This window comes from Calliopsis andreniformis, chromosome 12 (genome assembly GCF_051401765.1).
Source record: "Calliopsis andreniformis isolate RMS-2024a chromosome 12, iyCalAndr_principal, whole genome shotgun sequence".
Lineage (NCBI taxonomy): Eukaryota > Metazoa > Arthropoda > Insecta > Hymenoptera > Andrenidae > Calliopsis > Calliopsis andreniformis.
In genome coordinates this window covers 20,085,574-20,112,836 of record NC_135073.1, presented here as the reverse complement: position 1 = coordinate 20,112,836, position 27,263 = coordinate 20,085,574, and the positions used below count along the sequence as shown (strand labels likewise).

Here is a 27,263-nt window from a genome sequence, read left to right as displayed (position 1 = left end):
TCATGTTATTCTTATTTCTTGTTAATTTAGACCAACTAATCAACGGTATATCTAAACAGACTATTATGTAACTTGTTGAGTTATCGAAAAAAGGTATATGCATATTTTGGTAGAATTTTCAGATAGTCGAGCAATTTTTTCACTATATAGCTGAACCAATAAACATATTCCACTGGTGATCAGTGAGTGTGCAAGCTTTATAAATGAGAATTGTTTCCGTTTGCTGCTAGTTAGTCTCCTGCTGAACTACGATAAATTATTAAGAGAAGTATGTATATGTTTCTGTCAAAAAGCTGAGAATAAATGTGAAAATTGTTATGCATCGAATTGCGTGGATCTGAAAAAACATATAGCAAGATGGACAGTTAATCGGATTCGATATATTAAAATGAGAGCGCTAAAACTACATCGCTAATTAGATCAAATTGTTCTATTCGCAATATCTTTTCATTTAGTTGTAGACTTTCTTAAAGTACAATATATTTAGAAATTGATAGTTGTTCCTCGATAGGTAAGAATGATTGCGGTCTTGGTTGATTTTCTCATAAATTTAAGCCGTTTTCTCGGTTCTAAGAATTACACTGTAAATCGTATCAATTTATTTGAATCTCCGCGATGGGTAATTTACTTTCGTAAACGAAAGACGATCACCGGGAAGCAACTCGCTTAAACGAGAGTTAAATGAGCTACCGCATACCGGTACGCGTGCCGCCACGCGTGCCGCCACGCCGCTGCATCGCGCCTCGCGCCTCGCACCCCTTTTTACGTTTCACGATCAATTCACCAAACAAACAAGTAGAAAAATGCATCCATGAACGTTCTCTGCGCACTAATATGCGACTGCTGCTCGAACTCTGTTTCATATCGTAAGTGCAGTGCTTGTTTCAGCTTTAGTTTCAACCTTTCCTTTTGCCCGAGTTGCTACAGACTCTGCTAGAAACTTGTACGTCTTCCATCACGAACTTTTTTTCGTTTCTCTTTGCGCGTCTCAGCTGAACGTATGTCTTTTTAATATCTTTGAAAGATTCTAATGGCCGAACCGGCTAACGATCGTGACTTTCTTTTTCACATTCTCGAGATTGATTAATTAACTTTTAAAAAGCTAAATAAGGTCAGAGTATTGAATTCCATTGCTGTGTCCAGCAAATTTCACGCGTACATATTCTACATGTATGTACATACCCCGCGATGAATCGATGGACCATGGATGAACAATCACGCGCGCGTGCTCGTCGATGGTCACGTTTGACGATTTATCGTTACCATTACCGTGAAATATGTGCCTCTGTGGTTCGTGGAGGGGCCAAAGGAAAAGGTCATCCGGCGTGTATACACTACGATAAACTGACAGCGCGCGGTGCATTCTATTCCTCGACTCATTTTTTATTTCAACACTTGTATAGACTGTACGTCTCTGGTTTCACGACATTAGTCCCCGTTCTATTCGAAACAGCAGTGAGAGCAGAAAGCTTATATACATATATACATATACATATACCAAATGATCGATTATTACCGCTTCTTTGTCTAGTCTGTTTTACAAGCTGTTTAACGACTTTTTCCCATTTTTGTGAACGCGCCATTATTAAAAATATAGTTTTTTCTATAGTTATTCTTTAGAGCGTGCACACTGTGTTAAGAAAGTCGAATAGGTGTAACCGAGAGTGAATAAGAATCTAAAAAATAAATAAGAGTCTAATTTAAACTGCGATAAGAAGATTGTAGTCTAAATCTAAAATCTTTCTACTTATTTAGCTCGCTTTGCAGTTCGTTTGCATGAAACTGCGATGTGACGTGCGACGCAACGAATACGCACAATAAAATCAGGAAAAAAGCCAATCACGTTTGACCTAGTTTTTCCAGCTGACCGATCGAACGTTTCGCGAATAGTGAGAGCGAAAAAAAAGAAACAAAGGGAGGGGTTGACCAGGGGAGGAATAGCGGAGGATGAAAAGTGTAGTGACGGCTTCGATCGAAGCTTCCGTTACGATTTCTTTCGTAAGTCTGACGTAAATCGTGGATTCTTCAATGAAAATGTACCGCTGCCTCCCAATGTTGTCAGCCTTCCAAAATTAATACTCCTGAAGCTTGGTTTCTGAGTTTCTGAACATGTATAAAATTACAATTCCTTCAAACACTATTTTCGATATTTGAAAATGATTGTCACAAGTCACAGTACGGTTCTTTCGTCTTTTAAAAACACAACCCATCTAAACAGCTTTGTTTGTAAGTATACTACAATGAAACGTGCCGCACCTATTGATCGTTCTAAAGCGACTTTCGTCAATTATAAGCATGTACGTACAAATGCAGATATGTAAGGACCGACATGTTTAAAATTTTAACACACCACTGTACGGACATGATTTTCACAGTTTATGTTGAACTTGAAGTAATGCATCGAATTTTAAGTATTACATGGATAACGGACGACTGTTAACATACAAAAGCAGTGGAGAAACGATTGAGGACTGGACCGGAGAGTTGGGTCAGAAAGAGGGAAGGGATGAGAGGAGCCGCTGCGCGTAATTAACAAGCTCAAGCATTAAGCTCCACTCTGCGTGATGAGTCACGTAATTCAAAGCTTAATGCGCGGCCTATCTATACGACATGTATGTACATATATCTATCAAGTTGAGCTATCAGGAAGCATACACCGCAGGGTACCGCAGGGTACCGCAGGGTACCGCAGGGTACCGCAGGGTACCGCAAGGTACCGCACCTAGATGCAAGTAACCGTCGCGTCGTGCTCTTACTATCAGCCGTCTCATCGTTGTTTATCGAGAACTTCATTTTATTAAAACCTACATATTGCATCGAAATCATATCCTTGAATACCTTTTTGCACGATAAGAATAGTTTTCGTTGAATTCCGAAATAAATTTATATTGGAATGCTTTTACGCTTCGTAAAAAGTAACGATAAGCAAGACTACCAGTGAGTTTGACTAAAAGTAATGCAACTATGTTTGCAGTTACCTACCTATCTAGTTAGACGAAGAAGAAAATCTTTTCCAATCGTACGATTCACAAAGGCATATTGATACTCCCTGATTTACCTTGTCTTATCTTGTCAGCAGGGACTTTTGTCTCATATTTAAATACACGTATTCAGAAGAAAAATAAGATAACAGTTTGGTTTATTCGTTTGGACCATTCTGACGTGATTAGTTGACCGCCTACCATTCACAATTAGAGTTGGTGCTGGTAATAAAATCGCGATGCATAGGAAAACGGCGCGGCGTATTGAAAACTATTGATGATTTTCAGTTGTTTTCGCAGAGAAACCGTTCGCGAGCAACACATTCAAAGAAACAAATATTTGAAGGGTACTTTAGAAACGTATCAATTTCAGCCTCGATAGTTTCGAATGTGTTTGTTTCAATGCGTACAATATTGTGGAGAAAAGCAGAGCTTCTGTAGTTTAAAAATATCTACATATCAATTCGTTCTAGGTATTTCTTTGCTCATGGGAAAAATTTGAATTTGTTAATTGATGCGAAGACCTGGTGTAAAGATTGATAAAATTGAGAATATACGTGCGCGTTGGATATGAAATTCCGCGGTATTCGGTAAAATCGAGGTCGAGGGTTGCCGATGAATTCCAGCTAGCTCGATCGCGTCTCGCGCGCGAGAGATTCCAGCCGGCACTTTTCACGAGATTAACCGGTTAAGCAGGCTAGTTTCTTCATCGAAAACACCGACCGTACGTAAAAGTGAGACGGAATAGTAACTGACTTAATTGAATCTCACAATCTCACAGAGATGTACCGGAATAACGGAGAGAGGATTTTCAAGTGAAAAGCGAACAAAGCAATCTCTCGATTATACTAAACGTTGAATATAAACAAACCTAATACAGACATATAGGTACGTATATGTATAGCTTAAACATATGCAGAATCGAAGTACCTTTCCAGTACGTGTGGAAACGGGTTGGGTTTAGGGTAGGAAACGTGCAAAATAGATTTAGTTACATTCCTCTGAAATCAAAGGGTTGCTGAATGAACTTTGGCGTCGTGGGGTTATGAGACACGATAAATGAGAATATTTGATCTTCGTCCGAGTCACAAAGGAATATCCTGTAGTCGAAAGCTGAAGGGGTTAGATATGAAACGGGAGGAAAGAAGAGTGGTAGTTGTGATGCGAGTCAGGCGCGGCTGTTCTGCGACTTCTTTCTTAAATCAGACCTGTTATGCGAGAATCCACGCCACGGATTCTCGATTTATACCTACTACACGTTTTTCGTCGAGCACCTCTTTTCATAGCTACTACAGTAGTACGAAACGCTGTTGTACCACTCTCACGACAAAAGTATGTATTCGGTTAATTGTTCTGTGATCTTAACATATTCTTACAGAATGATAATGCATAGATCTTTATTACCATCCGTAAAATAGTAGGGAAGTAAGGAATTATTTCAATTGAGTAGGTCCGCAACGATTATGGATGTTGTCTGGGTCAGGGTTACAGAGTAGGTAGGCAGTTTCTAACTTTTCTAGTCACTCCCTTAACAGAGCCCTAACTCCTCAAAGCTGTTTGGCATATGTATTGGAAACTGTCTGCGAATCGTGCCCACAGACCTAGTACGCACACAACTACAACTCTTTCCGCGGTATGTATAACTTCCCTAGCGTGCACTTTCCCGCATGTCGCTTGTCCCAAAGCGGTGCTGAATGAGCTTTAATGGCGATATGTATATGGTTACTGTAAACGTAACAGAATCGTGCATGCTTTCGTCAATGAATCATTCCAACCGGCTAGGCTCCCTGAGGTAATTAATATCTATCCATTAAATAACGATCCGTCCGGAGACTACTGTGGCTTCTCTTCTGCTCAATCTAGGAGCCTTGCTAGTTCTTCTACACCAGTTCTGCAAGATAAGGAGGTGTAAGAGGTGTAAGAGGACTAATTCCATCTGTTCTCCTGCCTTTATCACACATATCGTATAGATACCAACTAGTAAATGTGATCGATTGGGCTAGTAACGGAAATACATGTGACACGACTGTATAGTTGTATCCACATAGGTCTAGGTGATTTCCTTACAATCAATTACACCCGCAATTTCTGTCGTCTGTCACCTTACCAACCGTTTTACGATAAATAAAGACCCAATGGTCTTCGAGGAAGTACACTCGTAACATGATAGGTTATATTTTCTGGCTCGATGAAAATCAAATAGGTCATCTCGTTGGTCATCCACACGCCACGCCGCGCTGCGAAGGTATACGAGAGACCTATAGATTATGTATTCGCGTAGGTATACAGGTCGGAGTACACCCGCGGGGCAGGCTTAACGATCTAGTCACGCGCCTGCGGTGGTATGGGTATAGGCATGGGTGCGGGCGCGGATATTAATTTCGTTAAATCGCATGGATAAACCGGGTGACGACGAACGGAGAGAAAAAGTGCGGGAGATGAAAAACGGAACCAATGTGTTTCGCGGTCGTTCGACCGATATTTTAACCACGAACAGGCATAGAATTTATCCTAGTATATACGTCACCGCGCATCGCATCGTACCCAGTCGATCTCATTTTACGCCGTTTTTCTTATCTTTTTCACCAGTTTATCTCAATCTGATCTTTAGCGTCATAAAAATAACAAGGTTATAACTAATTATATACGTTCGAAATGATGCTGGTTGTGCAATGAATTGGAAAAAATGTTGAGAATACTTGTCGACTTTCGACTGAAGATGACAAATCTTTCTGATTATTCCTATGTAAGTATGTACATACACCGATTTCTTGAACCTTTTGAGTGCTAGACCTTTTCGCTAGACGTATACATATATGCGTCTATAGTACTCAAAGGGTTAATAATAAGCAAAGAAACGTTTAGCCACCGGTAGGGTATGTCGAGACGCGAATATAGTAAGGAAGGAAAAGAACATTGGCATCGATTCGGATGCTTTTAAAGAAACCATTAAACAGACAGTTTTTCTCGTTTGTCCCTTTCAACTTCTCCTTCCACCTTGTTCCTTGCTCCTTCCTTTTTCCAGAGAGGGGGTTAGGGAGTTGCGGACGCGTGGGCGCATGCCGACCCATTCCAGGTCGACACAGTCCGCTTTGTTCCCCTCGATTTCAGTTGCCGCAGAAAGGAGAAAAATCTCGAGCATGGTTTGCGAGAGTCGTTGAATATTTATTCAAGCCGCGTCCTCAGTCTCTACGACTGAAAATAGATGGAAGTACATACGGCCACCACGAACGTGTGCGCAGGGTCGCACTTCGAATGCAAAACAAAAACGTACGACATTAACGCACCACCGTGCTGCCTCAGCTTTTAGCGGCTTTAACCCTCGTTGCATAACATGTATCCTTTTCTTCTTTCATTTTTCTTCATCTTGACTTCTACGAGCCGTTATACTGTTATATTATACCATTAATCATATTTAAAAGGTGGATATCCTACGTACATACCTATACGTTTTGACTATACTCCGACTGTAGAATAGGTTCAATCAATTCAACGTAAAAAATTTTATTTTAGATAATATCTAACATTAAATATCTATATATATGTGTAAATACGTATTCATCGTATATCAAGAATTACCTTTAAGTCATTTGTATTCAATTGCTCTGTACGCTTAAAATATCTCATCTTGATGGTGTAATGAGACTTCTACTGAAGAACTTTTGTTCGACATAACCCTATGAATAGCAACCAGTCATCAGCTTTTTGTCTTTTTTCTCGTTCTCATTTCTTATCAATGCGCGACGCGACGCGATGCGACGCGATCAGGTCACCAAGTGTTCGATTGGTCCTTTTGTTGGAAAACTCGCGGCCCGTTAAATCGCTCCAAGCTGAGATTTACGATTACCGATTTTACGCTCTGTTCTATTTACGATCACCGAGAGGGGAAAAAAGGAATAAACTCCTCGAGGTTTTCGCACGATCGTGTCGAAGCTTTGAACATCGTTGGTGTTGGAATTGGTTAACGGTGACTGTGTGTCCATGGTAGTAGAGGATGCCTGCATCGCTGCAAGAGGGTTGAACAAGCAACGGAGGATGACTGTAGGCAGCATAGGAGGTACGGTGTCGGCGGCGGCGGCGGCGGCGGCGGCGCAAGCGGTGGCAGCGGTGGCTTTTGCCCCCTACCTCTTCTACTTTATTTGCTTTGCAGTTGAAGCGAGAGGTGGGTTGGGAAAGGTGGAGAAAGGAGGACCGGAACGAAGAGTAGAGAGGAGGAACATTTTTCACAGTGCCGCGTGCTTTCAACTGTTATTTCAACGAAAATTCGCCAACGGCTTGCCATTGTCCCCGACCCCCGAGCTGCAGTGTGCAGCTACACACAGGCCCAGATATTGCCACGATTTTTTCTCCGATGCGACAACGTATGCCTAGACGTACATGCATATGTAGTATATGCGTTACAATTTTCAGCGTCGGTTTCTCAATGTCTATTTTCCAGAAAATACTAATGCTTCAGGATATTTGGAAAACAAGGATGGTAGAGCGGAAGATAGAAAGCAAGGTATTTGAAGTTTACAAGGATTGGAAGTTCATGGTTACGTACATGTCTGAACGTTTTTCCTAAACAACTTTCTTGTAACAGGATGTAATACATATTTACACGTATATTGGACAACACATACTTGGGTAATTGCCATTATACAGAGGTGGAAAAACTGTAGAAGGAATGCGAGTGTAATTGGTCAGAGTGGAAGGGACCACGCCTCGAATGTACGAAGAGTAGGAAATAAATATGCACCTACACACGCGTTCACCGATAAAGCTGATGGAGCTGCTACGTACTGGTAACATCAGTCGTTCTAGAAGCGAATTCTCAGCGCGTCCGAGTAAAATTTCATTTCCTTGGAAAAATCCTCGAACGAAGCAATAGAAAATCTTTCTGATGCGAGCAAAATAATCGATGGCATGGTGAGTTCTTCAACGATGTCAATGCCACTCGCGTATGTTGAGTCACCGTCTCAGTTTCGCGAGCCTTGATTCACCTCGCCACTTTATTTTCTTTCATTTTCTACTCTTCGTTTTCGAGAATTAAGCGTTACTCGATTTGCTTGAGCAACGACATGACGCGACGTATCGCGTCTTTAATTTGAAAACGGACAGTGCCTTCTACCGGTCAATTCAATACAACACAATTCCTGCGAATTGCAGAATCTAAACGTCAACTTTTCATCGTGCGTTTAGCAGTTTCATTAATAACTTCTTTGCTGTTTTTCAAGGCTCGTTGAGAACTACAATCACAGTTTGAAATTATTCGGAATATTTATTTAGATAATGTAAACCCCACGAGAAGAAGAATTACTTGTAGTAGAACAAATGCAGACTTTTATCACTCAGTTAAGAATAATAAAGACAGTATTAACGTCTTCGAGAAGAAGAAAAAATAGAAGCGCATACCTTTGGGAAGCTTCTTTGTAGTGACTGAAATGTACATAAAAAAGGAGGATTTAAAAAAAGAAAGCGCATCCTCGCCATTGAGATGTCAAAGTAGGTGACGTAACTTATCGATGGTCTTTACCAGAAAGCTCAATGTCATCCCAAGCTCTGTTCGTTTGATCCTGTCCCCCAGTATACATATGTTTGTATGTGTGGATGGATACATATTTATATGTAGGCACATGTGTACATGCGGTTATGCTAGCAAATCGGCAACGCATCTTGTCATTACCTTCACGGAACATCAGTCTTGCGATTCTTCTGTATAGGTATGTATGTCGTTTAAACACGATGTTCTAACAAATCGTATTCTTCTTTTATGGCCCAATGACCTTACTTACTCATTAAGTACCTAAAACCGATAGACGAACTTTTGATCTTAATTGCACCGGGCCCCATCTTTTCCTCCTTACCTCTTCATTCTCTCGCGGAAGTGCTTTGTGGGAAAACGATCAATTTTTGCAGCTTCAAACGTGCCCCTTTGCCTTTCTTTGTTCTTTTCACGGGTCATCGGCATTTAGGGAAAAAGTAGAAAATAAAGCAGACCTTCCAATTCTTCCGACGGTGCTTCCCCTTCAACCCCTACTACCATACAACGCGGAGCGGCGACGTGGTGCGGCTGGGCGGGGCATTTTCATTACGCCGCTCCATTAGGCGTTTCTGCCGATAGAGCCAAAATTTCGCCTACTTCGGCTCTTCTTTTTTCTTAGTTTCTTCGCTTTTCGTCTTCCACTTCAGTCCCTTTGTCGAACAAAAGGACGGCGTGATTCAGAGGTGCCCACACTTCTGCATGGTGTTTTGAACTAGGCCAATTAAAGACCGATTGAACAGTCGTTCCTTCGTAACATCTGCTATTTTAATGCACATGTAAGTAAACCCAATTTTAACGATATACCTACATACGCTGTTACATGCTTACACATGACAGTGCGGAATCAGCATCATTTCTGCGCAAATAGGTAGAGACAGAGTAAAATCTAAGAGAGTTGCAGCTGAACGTTATCGAGACAGAGACAGTGTCTCGTGGTGTGGAAGAAAAAGAACACAGAGGCTGTACAAAAGGTGGTCGGAAGAAAGGAAAGAAAAGAGACGAGAAACGGGAGATGGAAGACGGGCAGTGGGAGGTGAAAAAAGCGCAGGGGAATAGGATCAACAAACAGATTAATCTGTGTTACGTTCGGAACGTGGCCCGTGGCCGGGTTACAGCCAGTGTCGAGAAAAAGAGGACGAAATGTTCGTGGTCCGGTCAAAAACGGAAAAAAAAAAAAAAGAAAGGAGGGTAGCGAACACGTAGATGAAATGGGGGGGGGGGGGGGGGGGGGGGGCGAAGCCAGGGAGGCACGAAGAAGGGGAATTTAATTCTGTTGAGGTCGTTTATCAAAACACAAAACGCAGAATATTCTCTGCTGCATGTGCGAGCTTTCACTCCCGTTAACCTGGACATCCGGGGTATTTTCGGGATGCGTTACCGCGTAGGTATACATACATACATATCTACGTACCTACGCACAAAATGTGTTGTCAGGTACGTACATATGTATCTACAAATCTTTCGGCAAATATTATCAACTTGAAAATAAAATTTTTGTTTGTCTGCCGCTACCACGCGTTGTAGCGTTGGGATTTGAATGATTAGTAATAAATATCTAAATACAATCTATTCTGATCAGTGATTGTGAAGCAACCTGTATAAGTAACGGTATAACTTGCACTGGCACGAAAGGGAAGAGGATACGATGAACAGGCTGTTTTCACGCTAATCTAATTTAGCTCTCATCGAGGAGAATACAAACCTGTTTAAGCCGGCTAGCCGTTCGCAAGCCCATGCCGTCCTACCATACTAGAAACTCACGGGGGGGACTCCATTTCCAGAAGCTACCACCGCCTCTGCGACCGAAAGTGAATTATCGCGTTCTACAAACCCGACCATCCTCTGCCTTTCCCCGAGCGAAATCCCTCTTTTTCGCAGCATCCTGCTCGTTTTTTGTACCACGCGAGAAATTTGTTCGCGTCCCATGTACTTACACAGGTACTTTACGTACCTCTCTGTGCTGGCCAGTTTTCAATTCACGATTTCCCTATACGGCGAATGCAATCACGCAATTCTGTTGTTCTACATGATTGAAAAATGAAATCGATTGGAAATGTTACATAGAAAAGCGAAATACGTATACATATGTGCAGATAAGGCATAAGTCAACGTAGATAGCCGGGGAAAATCGTCGATTAGACGAATGTACAGTTGAAACCGACTTATTTCTAAGATGACTGATTTATCTTTATTCGAATAAAGATTACCAATACCTATCTACATGTACATATAAGTATAAGCTTGTATTATACTGAGGGAGATGGTTCCGTTGACGGTTTGGTCGATTACTCAGCGAACTCAAAAATCACATAAATGTTAGATAAGTATGCATATATGTACGTACGATTAATAAGAGTCTAAGAAGGCTTTAATTTCACAACAGATTTAAAATGCAAGTTATAACAATGAAACAGTACGAAATAGATCTATATCACATTAGAAAACTTGAAATTTTGTTAAAAATTTAGTATGGATATGGTTTGAAGAGCTTGACGACAATCACAAGATGAGAAAAAGGAAGAAGAGGGGGGATGTAACGAATGTTCTAACGGCGTATCGCAATGGCGATACCTTCGGGCCTTCGCGTCGCGTCGCGTCGCGTCGCGTCGCGTTACGCATCATTCCCCTCGACTAACGAGTCACCTGCAGCCTGCAGGCTACAGGCTACACGCTGCCACGACGATTCTTTTAATTGCGTTCCTTCAAGCAAGAATCCTACTGTTGTACTCGTTCGGGACTATCCTGGAAAATGGTACGTCACAAAAGCCTCGCGAATTTAGGGAGAAACGCGCGCAAGAAAATATTACGGGAGATGCATGCGACATCCGTTCGGATGTACAATCACGGTAACGACCCCTCCATGTCTCGAAAGCTCGAGTAGGAAGAAACAGAACTGGGCAAAATAGTCGTGGATCTTCTTGTTAACGAGAATCGCGAAGTGCTCGATCATGTGTAGGTACAGCGGTATATGTAGTTAAGTTTTTTGGATTCATAGGTGAAATTATTTGCTAGGAGATAGGATTGTGTTTAATCCTAGTCGTATATCGATTTCCGTCGCATCGCACTTCGCATTGTTTCCGCTAGAAATGCGAAAGATTAAATCGATTGAAATCGCGAATTTCATTGCATGCGTATGAAAGAATCAGAATCATCGAGTGTTGTGTGCGTGCATATCTCTATTTCTCATTGAAAAAATGTATTTCTCTCTCGACTTCTTCTTGTTTGTGGACGAATTTCTAGAGAGTCTCCTCCATGCTGAAAAATAAATATGCGAACGCATATTTATGTGCGAAAAGGTGAAAAGAAATACGGAAGGAACGTCTAGGGATGGTGCTCGACTAACCATCTACAGTGTAATTTATTCGTACCACTGGTGCATCACTTTCTACATACAAACACGCTACTTATTGGGATACTTATTGAATTGGTTACTTTCAAAGAATAAAGTTTGCAGCATCAAAGCCGGATAGATAGTTATTTCATTAATTTACTCTTTCTTGACCTTATACGAACCATCTCGAATACGTTACTAAATCATTTCTATAAAGCAGATAATGTCGATACCACAAGATATTAATTAGTGAGCCGTCATCGAGCAACTGGCCGGAACTCTACGAATTCCCGCTTCGCTTTATCTCTGTCAGCCAATGAAAATAAGTCTCCACCAGTTCTCTGGGATACATAATTCAACGAAAGTTACATCCCAACTTCAGACAAGGTCTTTGTCCCGATCGTGAATCACTGTTATAAATTATTTTCCACCGAAAATACCGTGCCGTACTTTCTACGTCCCTACGGCGAAAGACATTGCTGGGAAGCATCAATTTGTTCATAGGAAATGGTGGTTTACTATCCCCTGACATTAGGATTATTCAAAGTGCAATCTGAAAGTCTATCTCGCGAGCTCTCATGAGCTCTCGTGCCCTCGTAAAACTGCATTGGTCATCGCGAACGAAACGAAGAGCTGTCGGTTTGTTAATTTTGCACAGTTATTCCCATGGTCGGCCCGGTAACCGTGCACCCGCGCCAAAAACGCGCTTTATTAATCATTTCTACCTCGGTGAAAAATTGAATTTTTAACGGTGCAATCCGTGGAGAACACCGCACTCCTCTGGCGCGCGTAAAATTTTCAGGTCGTCGACGTTGCTACGAACGAAATGTCGGACGTGCACACTAAAACGAAACAGAAATCACATACATACCATCACCGTATTTTTCATCACATTAGATAGGTACGCATTTCGAAATTCAATTTCTCATGATTCATTTTAGATATAGGTAAGATAAGTAGAAATTCAAATTTATTGGTTCATACTGAATTGAAATTAGTATGAGGTATCTACTCAATTGAGACGCGATGCCTACTTTTGTAAAGTCTTAATTGAAAATTACAAGTAAAATGGTTGAAAACAGAGCACAAAGCTGCAAGGAATTTTAAAATATGAACGAAAACAATAGGTTCGAGGCATAAATTTTAGATTAAGATAGGACAAACAGGATGAAAGCGTATACATAGACAAGATTCGATGGAGATTCGACGCGACGCAACACGATTATCTCGTTGATGAGATTTATCGGTGAACCTGATATGGGATGAAAACCGAGGATCGAGTTAAATGAATTTACGAAAGTTGCGAATTAAATAACAACTTTAACGAGTACCGGTCTGCTTTAATAATCGACTAAACTCGCGCTTACGCGGCTTGTGCCGTGCACCGCGCGCTGTTACCTTCTCATTTCGAAGCAAGACTTTTTCCTTCGCGTTCATTCATGTTACGAAGATTTTTTTGTACGGACTAATAACGATGTACTACATAAATACGAAACTAACGTGTTTATGTGATATTCGATTTCAGTATGTCATGGCATTCAGCAGTTCGAAGAGACACCTCAGTATACTGAGGTGAATCCTGGCCAGGACGCGAAGTTAATCTGCCGCGTACTTGGCAAGAGGGGTCAATGCATCTGGCAAAAGGACCAGAAGGTAAATCAATTTTTCAATTATACTTGTATTATATGCATATATCTATATGAGTTGCTTCGAAATAGATTTCCATTGTCACGCCGCGCCGCATGCCTTTTCAACATTTAATCAATTGATCGTCTATCTCTAACAAAAACAGTTGTCCTTTACAACTTCATACTATCTACTCAAACTTACGATCGTAATGCGGTCGTTCAAACGTGGAACATATAAGTTTGAAAAGGTTCTATGTAGGTATCTACTACAAGAAGATCGATTCGATTTCATCTCTTTCTGTTATAAATGGCTTCTTCGAAATAGAAAAACATGGAGAAACAAATGGAGAGGAATATGGTGTTGCGATTGAACTGAAAAAAGGGAACACTTCGTGATGCTACGGGGAACTAAGAGTTCTTAAACTTCAAGAATACGCGACGTTGAACAATAATTGTCCGTTCATGCTATCGCTGACACTCGACTTCATTATCATCGTTGCCCTTAATCCCGAGGAAATCTTTTATTCCTACTCGTGCAACTATGTCGTTCATTTCATCACTCCCGCACGCCTCCTCCCTCATCTTCTTTTCGCTATTCTATTTATTTTTCTGCTTACTCTTCCAGATATTCTCACGCAGCGATTCATTCAATTCTTTTTAGCTAGAATTAATAACCTGTATCGCAAGGAAAATTATGTCTTTCGACTTGATCTTTCGAAACATACCTACCAAAAACGCTAAACAGTAGATATGAATTAAGATAAGCTGCATAACAAAATAATATAGCTAATTGGTATAGAACAAAAAATTCTGTTACGTCTGTCGTGTGCAGCTTGTAAAATTGTAGAATGCGATACAGAGAGGGAACGAAGGGAAGAAAAATACAAATTCATTAGAATAATGCAACTCAGAGCCGCGTTTTCTCGTTGCATCATTGACTGGATCAACAATCGCAAATTCTTGACCGTTCACATGATTGATACATAAGTGAGACGATTTTATTAAGACAATAATTACATATATAAGCTCGTTTCCGACATGTAGACATGTATATACATATGTATGCACGTGTGGTGCGTGTTGAGCAAGTGTCCATTTTCCTCCGTGATTGCCGTCCATACCGGGCCGTATCCGCCAGTTTCCGGCACCATCCTCAACTCTCCTCCTCCCCCCCCCCTCCTTTCACGCTCTTGTGAAAACGTTGCAGTGAACCTAGCTTCAGCGACATTTATGCACGACGAAAAAGTTACTTTGCCCTCCTCGTGCACGAAAGAACGGAAACGGGAGTGGGAGTGGGAGCGGGAGCTGGAGCTGGAGCTGGAGCTGGAGCTGGAGCTGGAGCGGGAACGGGAACATGGGGGTGAACTGACGGAGTGAGAAGTGGGGGTTGTCGGTGAGCGAGAAGCATGCTGCAAACGTGCCTCTAAATTGAAGTCGTTACAACGCCTCGACTGAAAAAACTTGCCAGCCGAGGGTGAAAAGCCGCGTTCGAGCAGGAAGCGAAGAGCTAAGGTCGACCAGGAGAGAAAAAGGGTAAAAGAGGATAAAAGAGGGTAAAAGAGACGGAAAAGAATCGTGTTGGCGAAAGGAACGAAACGAAAGAGAGAGACTGCAAACTCCCCAGAGACGCGAAGAAATCTTTTGACCATACTTCCCTGAGGAACTTTAATGCAATTTCTCCTTACACGCGTATTTTGAACGCGTTTCTTTTTCTTCTTACCGCCGCTCGCCTCGACCCTTGGCCTTAGCCATTCCGTCTGCTTTCCGTCTGGTAAACGAAGACGCGTATACGAGAAAAACTAGTCACAGGAACGACATACATGTCACTCCGTTACTAAAATTCGCTCGCTAACACATGGCTTGGTTCCTTGCACGAAACCGCGACTGCCCGTAAATGAACAGAAAAACACTTTCGGAGAGTGCAACATTTGCGAAAGAAGATGGAGGAAAATACTTGTAATTATAGATAATTATAGATAATGCTCGAATGCAAAAAGAGAGAATTTTCGCATAGAATTTTCGAGATAATAGCGCATTGTATGTGAATTTTATTGATGGAACGACAAATTTTATTTTTGAAATTTTATTTTTTTATTGTTTCTCAATAAAATCTACTCTAGTACGTACTTTGAAACACAAAAAAATATCTATACTGTATAGAATATGTAATAAGTTAATGAGACTTGTTACACGTTACACTGCTTCTTCAGTTGATTCGTCTGTAAATCAATTCCTAATGTCGTTCCTGCTTTTAAATGAGTTTATGTACAGTATTTAGGTAGGTATAAAAGAGCTATAGATAAAACATAGATATGTCGCGCGTCGTAAGAGACAAATAGCGAACAAGCCTGTTGAAATGCATTTAGCCGCAAGCGACGCGCGACCGTCTACGACCACAATTACCGCAAATACGACGTGGAAAGATTTAATGATAAATTTCGAAAGCAGCCGGCCGGCGCGGTCGCGGCGACCACTCGACCACCACTTATCCGTCCACTTTCTGCACAACCCCCTTTTGTTTATTTCCAAGAGCATTGCGAAAACCGACCACTCCTCTTCTTTCTCTCTCGCGGCCTCGTTATTCGAATACAAAGACCGCACGCACTTACTTGTCCCCTGTTAACTCCTCCACTGCCAACGAATGTTTAATTCATTCGAGTAATTAGCCGAAAACGTCCAAGTTGAAGCTGGTGCGCGATAAAGTCTTGAAAATTATTTCGATGAAAGAAGGAGAAACAGGCCGAATAAATACCTACATGTGTAAAAGTAGACGAACACTTAAAAGATTATAATTATTGATGAAAAGAGATTTTGCCGTGGTTTAAATACTTAATAATTAGATACGTATCTGAGTACTAAGGAAGTACATACTATGTATATCTAACTTTCTATCCTATTTCTTTCTCTCATCATTCAATGTAGTTTTCGGTGTTTCTGCCATAAATAATCATCGATTGAATGTGAGAACAGTTGCTTATCAAGTTAGCAGTAGCGACATAGAGGGGTACTAATATATGCGTATACTGTACTTATACATATAGTAACGTAGAGTATGAACTTTAAATGTATCCTCCCGACCAGAAGCGAAAGGCAAATACATTTTTCCCTCTTGCGAATCTATCTTCGTTACCAATTCATGCACCCTGGAAAGCTGTGGATCGGATCCCAACACGTATTCTACGGAACAGTTCCATCATTAATATTTCCTCATTTTTCTAATCTATGATTTTTCTGAGACATCTATGTAAAATATCCTATCACAAAATTATATGCAATCTACGTTGATAGAAAAATTGTATTCGTTTATGAAAACAGTGTGACTAAACTTCTTCTGTTTTGTCTATGAGAGATACGACAAGATATAATAACAATCACGTAGTCAGTTTCGCAGTATAAATCATAATCTGTATCTTTAACATTATAATATGCACCAATATGTATCTCTCTTTGTCAAGAAGGAAACAAGGAAAATAGTCGGTAGAGTACCTACATGTGAGACATTTCACGACGCCTCGATAACAAGAATATCGTATTACCGTCTAGAGCAACAAGGGAGCAACCCTTTTCGCAGTAGGTGATCCCGAAACGAGATCGCCTCCGAAAGCCATAAGATTTATACCCTTCGCGGTCTCTGGTTACTTCCTGTTCAACCAGCTCACATCCCTTTGCCTCTCTACCTTTGCGTTTCTCCCTTCCTCTTCTCTAGCCAACGTCAACCATCCTTCTTTCTTCGGTTCCTTTCTCAGAAGTGAATATTTATGAAGAATGTAAATAGCGGCTAGAATAATTTTCTCAAGAGATTCGAGCTACTCTTGTTTACGATACCGAGTTCTATCTTCGGTCGTCTTTCCATGTTTCCGTGCTTTCATATTTCCAGCCCTTTAAAACGCGTTGTTCTCGTATCTTTTCAAATTCTCGATCGCTTTCGAGAAGCTTTTCGCAACAAGAACAAAAACAATTTCGCTAATTGCTTAATCATCTTTCGGTTCACCTTTCTCCAATCGAAATTAACATTCGGAAAATACGTCCGCATTGGTAAAAATAACATTTTGCATCCTTTTTACTTTGGCAATTAAACAGAAAAAGCATACGTTCCAAAGAATATTTCGAGCTTCGTTATGAACTGAACCGATTAACATTTGGAGGTGCATTTGTTTCGCTGATGATGCAACAGTTTAAAAAAGTATTCATCTAGGAAACGCAAAGTGTAAGATTCGAAAGAAACCAGACATCAGGCGAAGCTTTATAAAGTGCACTTCTTTCGACAAGAATTCGGAAAGATGTTAGGAAAGGTTTACGAATCACGAGACGCCGCCTGTGCGATTCCGCGCGAAGAAACATCGAACTCTCTAAAAGGCACGAAATCACTTTAGCGAAATAGGTGTACGGAATCGCCTTCACCGGATTACTAAAGCTCCCACTCTACTCCTGACTTCCCTTGCCTGCCAGCATTCCCTTATCCGGCTTCTTTCTAGACTCTTTTTACCACTGAAGAGAGAAATTCCAACGGGAGGAACCCTCTGACTCTGCTGCGCCTTTTATGCTCGTTCAACCCGCCACAAGTTCAGCGGGCGAGCCGCTCGCACGCCAACCATCATCGGCTTTTCTCTGGCTAGCAGGACCTAGTCGTAAGTCGTGAGTCGTGAATCCTGAACTTAACAACTTTTTCATCAAAATGAAGAAGCAGATGCTCAATGGGAGAAAGTCGGAAAACAAGAGATGAAGAGGCTGAAAGGGGATAGGCGAAAGTGGGGTTCAGAAAGCGGAGTTCCTCTGGAGGCTAGAAGAGGCTCCAACGAAATCGATCCACCACGCGCCGCACCGGCCAGTGATCTATTTCGTTGCTCTTCAAGAGATTGCCATTGCGTCTAGATTATTCGAACTCTCGGTAGCTCGTTCATCGGTATTATCAGGGCCAAAGACCCAAGGGTGTATGCACTAGTCTAGCCGTGTGCTGGTATACGTGCGTCATTCGTATATGCGTGGAACAAGTGTCGGTGCTGCTCGTCCGTGTGGGATAGCATGCAATTCTGTGGATAGAGAGGGAAGAGATCGGCGGTTGGTGGGCGGAGGGCAGCGGGCGGCAGGCGAAGCACGTCTGCGGGTGCATTACGCTGATTGCTGGTCGCGGCCCTCTCCTGAGAACATAGAAGACCGGTGCGGACGTAAAGGTAGAAACATGGATGCCACTGGCTGAGAGACGAAGACAGTGAAGGTCGTGAACCGTCGAGAAGCAGGAGAAAAGGGCCCTTTCCGTCAAGTAAGCGAGCGCTCGTACATTCCCGCCAGGCTGTCGCGCGCTCGCACGGATTTTAATCCTTTAAATGAATGATGCTGCATCGCGGCACGCGCGCGCTCGCTCGGTACCACCCTCTGTATCTCTTCTTGTTTATCCTTCAATAGAAATGTCTACCCTAGGAGGTCTCTAAGTCGTTCCCTCAGCTACAGATTTCGCTAATATCTTGACCTGTTTACATACTTACACGTCATTGCGTGTTGAGTGTCACCACGTAATACGTAGTACTACATACAATACATACTACTTGATACCTATGTTATAAGTAAACCTACAGTATCGCAATACGCTTCAAAGGAATCGTTTGGATTTGCGAGAAACGATACCTTTGCATTGAGACACGCCGGATTATTTTCGGATCTTCCAGAAATAAAAGTGAAAACTCAACGAAAAGAATGAATAGCTATATGGCAAAAGTTGGTTAAGATGCTAATATCCGTGTAATTGCGTACGCGTTGCTGCATCTCGCAATGTTAAACGGAGCGCGGCGTGGAGCGGTGATTCAATACTCTTTTTGTCCTGAAAGCGAACCGCGCCACACCTCTCTTCCTCTCTTATCTTTCCCCTTCCCCTTCCCCTTCCCCTTGTCATCGCCCATACTCCACGCAAATAATCATCTGAGAATTTCTCATTGTATTATTCCGTCTGTTGCTAAACGATAAACTCTACAGTCCCACAGGAAGTCTGTCGTGTTCATTGCTATCGCACAAATAGATCTATAGTTACGAACCTCAATCCGAATACATGTAGATAGCAAAATTAGTGTTCTTCGAAAGCGGTTGCGTTTGTTTAAACGCAAACTATCGACTCAGCATCGCAACTCATTGCCGCATCGCATCGGATAGAAAAACATTTATACGATACACGCTGTGTTATACGATTAAAACCAGTCACTGCTAATTAATTTCAAACGAAATGGATAGCCAACTACATATGCCACGCCGCTGTTACGTGTTTTCAAACAAGAAGAATTACAGAACAGCAAAAAAATGACAAAATTTGCCGAAACGTTCAAAGCAAACTGAAATTCAAATAAAAAGCAATTTCACATGAGGAGCTACTCTAATTAGGATTATGAAAACTTTGACAGCCGAATGGTCAGATTATTCTAGCTGAACGAAATAGGACAAAGAAAAAGAGAAGAGAAACGAAGAAGAAAAAAGCAAATTCTGAGTAGTGTGATCTAGTTTTGAGCGGTGGTTGGATGATACGTCACATACAAGGCGTGTAACCCATGGTCTCGATAACACATTAGGCGCAGAAAACGGGGATGAAAACGGGCTTCTGACATACATAGAAGAGCAGGCGTATAGAACAAGCTGGATAGATTATACATACATGTAGGCATCGTAGAGAATCGATCCATGAATTACGGCTACATTATGACTGCGAAATTTGTTAAGACTGCACTTTCCTGCTGGGGAGCGGAATTAATCTGTGAGAAAGAGGAAAACTGCAGCGCCGACGCGACGCGACGCGACGACTCGAAGCTAGAAGCTGATGACGATTCATTTCGTAGGAAGCGCACGCAATCTCAAGTTAACGGAGGAAGGAAAGAATGTTCAGGAGAAGAGTACTCGAGAGGATATCCGGCAACGAAGAACGATCAACGTTCAACGATTAACCATCGAGCACATTTTTCTTCGACATACATACACACAACCGATCTACAGATAACAGACACTTGCGTGTATTTTATATTATTTCACTGAATTATCATATTATCATACTGAATTAACAGATTAGGATCGCAACTTATTGCTGGTAAAATTAAACTGAGTGACAAAAATGTCTATTGAAATGTCAGTACAGGTAATGGATAGTAGGATTGAATTGACTCGTTGTTGTTAGATTTCAAAATGAAGACCTATACACATATAGCCAATATAAACAATTGAGTACTGATTTGAGTGTAATCGACAGCTGATTAATAATGCAGATATGTATGTAAAAAAATGTTGATATATTCCCATTTGTTTCAGCCAATTGGGATGCATTTAAAGAAGTATGAGTGGGTGGGTTCCCCGGACAACGGAGACTGTTCGCTGTGGGTCAGATCTGCTACTCTGGAATTCGACGATGGATTATGGCAATGCCAGGTTACAGCCAGCGATTTTACCACGCAGGATGCGTTGGCATCCGAATCAGCTAGACTGGTCGTTAGAGGTGAACTTCGATATTAATGGGATTTACTTTCTTCATTTCGATGAAAGCAACAATAGCGATCAAACTGCAAAATACTCAATGTAGAATATTAATGATGTCATCAAACCTGCCCCTGTTGCTTTGTATTCCTACTATCCCACGTGTTACACGATCGTCTAGGTACTGCTTAGCTGGGAATCATATTTCTAATCTGAACGAAACGATAAGCAATTTAGTAAGATACACAGTCAGATAAAGCAATTGTATGAATACTATGCATATGCATAGTATAATATGCTTCTTCTTCAATCCTTATGACGAACGTTTGACGACAAGGCGTGACACAATGTCCCTGTGAATCTACACCTACATATATGTAGAACGCATAGAAACGTGTATGTCAAATTCAGATATCTACAACTACGAATAACCAAATTAACCTCCGCTAATTTTCTCATTCCAGTCAGCCCTCAACGACCGCAGATAGAATACGCGAACCGCCTAATTCTACCCGGAAGCAACGTAACAGCTCGAGCAGGTGAGATCGCTACGCTCACTTGCAGGGCACGGTATGGGAATCCTTCGCCACTAATTAAATGGTGCGTAATCATTGCTGTACCGCTTATTTTCTTTTACCAGTCACGTAAATACTCTCCTTTTTTACCTAATTCCGTCACGACTTTTTACAATTTTATTGTGCCAGAGTCACTTACTGAGATATATTCATGCAGATGTACTTATCTATTCTATTAATTTATTCAAATTACTGAGTAATGATCTAGGATGGAATCAAAATCAAGCATGTATCCTGCTAAAGAAAATAGTGCTAGTTTTCTAACAGAAACATCGTGACTGCTTCTAAATTACGTCAGTTGATCGTTAGTGAGAAACGTCGCTCTTTTTCGGGATCTGCAACGGTGTATCGACTTCCGAGTCGATTTCGTCGCAAATTTCAGGCAACTTACAATTAATTTCACTCCATCCCGTGCCTTTCGCGCATCAGTTCAGGCAGACAGACGAGTTTCTCCCTTCATCGAATGATTATTGTTATAATTACATCATGTCAAGTAGCTCGAAATCGAACAATTCTCAGTTAAATATCTCGTTTCAATTGGTTTCACAAGCTAGCGAACTATAGAAATAACAAAAAAGAAATCGAATGTAATGTTTCAATTGAATTCTCTGTTGCATGTTCTCAGGGCTGATTTTATCAATCATAACCGAAGATTTGTTTTAATGAATGGAGAAGAGAAGCACGGTGAAAGCTCTCAGTTCCAAGTTGTTATTTCAAAGATCCAGCGTCGCTCTCCTCCATCGTTGAGACTCGCCAATATTGTACATGCACCCTCTCGTTTGCTCATAGGGACGCGACGCGTCTGACGGTTAGTTTTCCCTGCGCGAACATCCTGTACCGTAATGCACCTTGTGGATCTTGCCGATGGTAGCTGCACTGTTCTGGCTGTCCATGAATAATCATGATCCATTCCGTGCTACTATCTAGACAGAATTAAGGAGCTACAGGAGTTCGCATGCTTCCTAGAGGTCCAGAAATAACAGAAAATCCAGCGACTAAACGAAATGATAGGATAGCTGCAAAAATTTTTGTTGTTTTGTCTAAAAGTCGAGTGAACAAGCGAAGTAATGTTCACTTCCTTCCACCTCCAGCCCTTTCTCTCTCTCTCTCCCTCCCTCCTTCCCTCAATCCCTCCCCCCTCCCTCCCTCCCTCCCTCCCTCCCTCCCTCCCTCTGCATATGTGTATATACAATTCATAAAAGAGGAGACAGAAAAGGGGAAAGTGCGTGCGTCCGTGCGTGTGTGTGTGTGTATGAGAGAGAGAGAGAGAGAGAGAGAGAGAGAGAGAGAGAGAGAGAGAGAGAGAGGGAGAGAGAGAGAGAGAGAACAGTAGCTGCAATTGCAAATTTTCAAGATGAGTGAATGCACGTAGGTACGTGGGCGAAATCGAAGTGAAAACCTTGAGGCCCCAGGTAAATTCTACGGAGATAGATAATCCCCGCACTTGGGCAACCTACAGCGTTTGCGAGATTATGGCCAAACGGTCTCATTATGGACAACCCATTAGGTGCGTTGCCATTCATCCGGCGTACACAAATCCAACTATGTCTTCTAGCACCGAAGTGAGATTCGACGTGCGATGTGAGTATATACTTCTTTTTATATTTACAAATGAGTATAGAATTTGTATAAAGGATTACTTTATGCGAAATTGCATAAAATACTTCACAAAGTGATAACTGAAATAGTCCTGCTACTTATGATATCCTATATCTATTTTCAATTTTTACCCAAAAAAAATCGTTGATAGGATTCTATATAATACTAACCAGTTGAACGTACATAGTACATATGGTACGGATGTTCAGAAAAATGAATGCTTATTATGTATTTATGATTGCATTCAACCAAGACATACCTACAAATTGTTCAATGCCAGACACTATCGTTTGATCTTATAAAAGAAAACAGAAAAGAACAGAACGGAACAACGAGCAACGAATAAATTGATATTAACAACAAACCGACAAGACAGTCGCGTGTGCAGCAAACTGACCTCAACCTCCGCTACCGCTCGCAACTGTTACTCCCTCCCTCACTCCCTCTCAAGCTCCCAGTCTGGTCCGGTCAGCAATTTAACTCTGTACACAGAGACCGGTAACCACGAACCCTCATCAATCTCCCTCAAAATTTCGCCATGCCGCGCCACGTTCTGATATCCTGTTTTTCGACCTTATCGACAATTCTAGCTCCATTGCATCGTCCAACAATTTTCAATCGCTTTTTATAAAAGTACCTGTAGTCCGTTGTGTGTGCGCACGCGCGCATGTGTGTGTGTGTGACTAATCACCTAAACCGATTCAACCACTCGAAACGGAGCGTATCTGTCTACTTTCCTAAGTCCAAGAAAAAGATGTTATTAATGTGAACATCATGTATATACTTATTATTTGTCCAATGGTTACTACATATGTACATATTTACTACAAATACATTTATACGCAATGTCTCAACCAGTATGTAAAACCACGTTTAATATTTACTTACCTATTAATACTTAGCTAATTGCTGACAATATTTTTACTTTAATTTTTCCTAAACGAATTCCAACCCATGACATTCGATAGTCTGAAATGGAAAGTTTAAGAAAGTTTAAACTGGTTTCAACCACTACTGCACTGGTTTCAAATTTTTCGCTAACTCCACTCACTCGTCCTGCTATGCGATAATGAATTTGTTTCGATCAATGTTGCGCTCGTTTACCCGTAATTTACTGTCCATGATGCTGATCGAATATTCATGAAGCATTGTTCAAAAACGAATACCGAGGTCCTACAGAATTTATTGAAAAGTCCAAGAGAGAGTGACATGATTTATGCACCGTCCATGTAATTTTCGAACGTATAGGTGATGGGGATCAATTGTTTTACTGTGCTCTTTAACAAACTTTAAACCGATGTTATACTGTCGTGAAAACTGTCGTGAAAATGGCATTTAAAGTCTATCCAAATTACAAATTTTTTCTTCATATTAATTTATCTACTTGTCTCCTTTCTCTAAGATTTGAGGCATTCCCGCTGATATAAGTAGCAAAAAATAAATATAATCAATTATTATCGCAATTTAACGTTAACCTAGCATAAAGGTCTGCAACAAAAGTATTTTAAGTTAGGGCGCTGTTTTGTCTTCCAGCACGGAACGAAAGACCGATCGAAAAGTCTACCGTGAAAAGAACTACAGTTGTGTGCGTTCCAGATGCTTTCCTATATGTACAATCAATTCATACTATTCATTCACCTCGATCCTTATGTAGATTATTTATAGAATCACTGACAATAAATAGTAGAAGTTTATATAGAGTCGATTGTGCGAGATGTTAAAGCAAACTGGTAAAAAAGGCGTAAAAGGAGCATTGTTGAAGATCTGCGGTTTAGGAAGGATGCCAATCACACTATCAATGTTGCCCGTGTTCGCGTCCAACGACGCGTAAAAACACAGGAAATAGAGTTCGCGAAACAGGTGGAACAGAAACAAAAGCGAAATGATATCTTCTGTTGCTGTTGCTGCTGCTACTGGTATTGTTGTTGCTACTTCTGCTGTTGCTGCTACTGCTGATATTCAGGAAACAGCTGCAAGGGCTTTGCTGCGGATAGACACGATGTGGGATCACACAAATAGGGGCAGGCAGTCACTCTCTGACATACGTACAGAGATGTCCAGTAGCATGCGTGCTTACATCCACGCTCGCAAATAGCTTCCCATAAAATGCCAACAGACACGGTAAAAAGGGTAATGGAAAACGAGGTAGCCGAAAAGGGGAGCAGTACAGAGGGACAGTAGGTTGGAAAGAGAAAGAGAAAGAGGAAGAGGAAGAGGAAGAGGAAGAGGAAGAGGAAGAGGAAGAGGAAGAGGAAGGGGTGAGGGGTGAGGGGTGGGAGGTGAGAGGTGAGAGGTGAGAGGTGAGAGGAAAGAGGAAAGAGGAACATAGCTGAAATTGTGAATGGGTCAGCGAGTGTTCGTTCGCGCGTACTTCGAAATCATTGTTACGTGAAATGAACAGCTGCGCAAGCTACCAGCTCTGACCATAGGCAACGATGCGATTCGATTCGAGAGTACCTCACAGCAGTCGACCAACTTTTTCATCTTTCACCTTTATTTGAAACTTTGTATGCACAAACCTTCGCATCGCACCATCTTGTGGGATGCATTGACCATTGTCAATCCAATTATCAATGGATTCATTAGTAGATTCAATCTAGCGAACGTGTCATCCTTCGTTTCAGAAATGAAAGCAACATCCTTGAACAAGCGTTTGATCGTTATACGCTCAACAAAAGGAATAATTACTTGTGCGAAACTTATACGACAGCCATTTCCAGATTTAGTCGCTTCTCTTTGGAAGTTGCATAATCGTATTTCCAAGTCTGAATAGAAGCTTGTTATTTTTGAACCTGAGGAAAATAGGTTGGAGTTGAAATTATCAATTAATACAATTTGGATCTGTATTTCAGCGTTAATTAACTGTCATTTGTGACGTTCTTCAGTGGCCGACTTGCAGTTTCATTGGTTTAAATCAACGAGAAGAGCCTGAGGGGCGGAGCGAGGGAGTAGAGAGAGGGGGATGGGCGAGAGAATAATTGCGTATTAACGTGGTACATTGTTTTCCATGCCTGGTTGTTACAAATCGGTACGACTCTTTGACGAAATGAAAGCAGAATTGAACGTTAAAAAATGTAACTTTCCTGAAACCACGTCGAACGAGAACGTACATGTGTTTAAACGAAACAACTACATTTATGGGAAAATGAAATACGTATTTCTATGTTATTCCAATACCTAAGCATTTATCGCGACTCAGTGCTTTCAGAATCGAATGGTGGAAAAATCGAACAATTCGAGTTGGATCCATCGGGTCATACTTCCACACTGACGTATTTTTCTGGCAATGTCACAAACCCCGTCTATTTTATCGTAGAAGGCCAATTAACTCTTTTTGCTCAATGGAGTGGAAGGTTATTCGATTAATTTCGGTATGGCGATTAATCATACCTGATACGCCTAAAACTGAGAACAGGAAAAGATCACACAACAATTTTTTGAAGCTAAAAAATCGGAATCACCCGGCCCCAATGCTTAGGAGATCGAAAAAGTGATGAAAAAACGAATTACACACATAATTGGATTTTTCAGATGCCCCCGAAACACGATTAGTCGGTGTTCCTAGCGGTCAGTTAGAAGAGGGTCGAGATCAATTGGAGATACGATGTCTCGCCGATGCAAATCCTCCAGCTTCGATCCTATGGAGAAAAACGAAAGGCCCAGGGCTAACGGAAGTGGCCAAAATAGGGGAAACGCTCTCATTCTCGCCTATCTACAGGAATCACGCAGCAGTATACATTTGCGAGGCATCCAATACCGAGGGTGAGAGCAGCCCCGCCTCTGTTCAAGTCTCGGTCAACTGTAAGTCTTTCCTATCCTTCTTTTCACTCTTGCACTCGAGAATGATTAGCGTTCTGACAATATGACTGATAAGCATAAGTAGCTAGACGTGGCCGCGATTAACAGATTTGTAGGTGAAAGAAAAACGTATCAAGAATTAAGTACATAAACGATACTCGATCAGTTTGAAAATGCTTTTAAAATATGGTTAAAGTACGATTTATCTGTAAAAAATTATTTCACTTCTGTATAGATCCACCGACGATCAGTTCGGTTGGACCAGAACGATTGACTACGGCTCTATTATTTTCCGGTGCATCGTTCGAGTGCAATGCCGACGCTATGCCACCGGCCGAATACAGGTAACTGGAATATATATATATATATATATATAGTCTAATTACG

The 27,263-nt window shown here is 41.4% G+C and overlaps 1 protein-coding gene across 1 annotated transcript in view; it reads left to right on the top strand.

Moving 5' to 3' along the window:
• Nucleotides 1-27,263, top strand: part of LOC143186014 (irregular chiasm C-roughest protein) — a 58,005-nt gene that overhangs the window by 27,272 nt on the left and 3,470 nt on the right. The window contains exons 2-7 of the mRNA XM_076389368.1: nucleotides 13,362-13,489; nucleotides 20,743-20,926; nucleotides 21,369-21,504; nucleotides 22,852-23,060; nucleotides 26,610-26,879; nucleotides 27,112-27,220. Of these exons, the coding sequence (XP_076245483.1) occupies nucleotides 13,362-13,489; nucleotides 20,743-20,926; nucleotides 21,369-21,504; nucleotides 22,852-23,060; nucleotides 26,610-26,879; nucleotides 27,112-27,220 (1,036 nt within the window). The remainder of the gene's footprint in view (nucleotides 1-13,361; nucleotides 13,490-20,742; nucleotides 20,927-21,368; nucleotides 21,505-22,851; nucleotides 23,061-26,609; nucleotides 26,880-27,111; nucleotides 27,221-27,263) is intronic.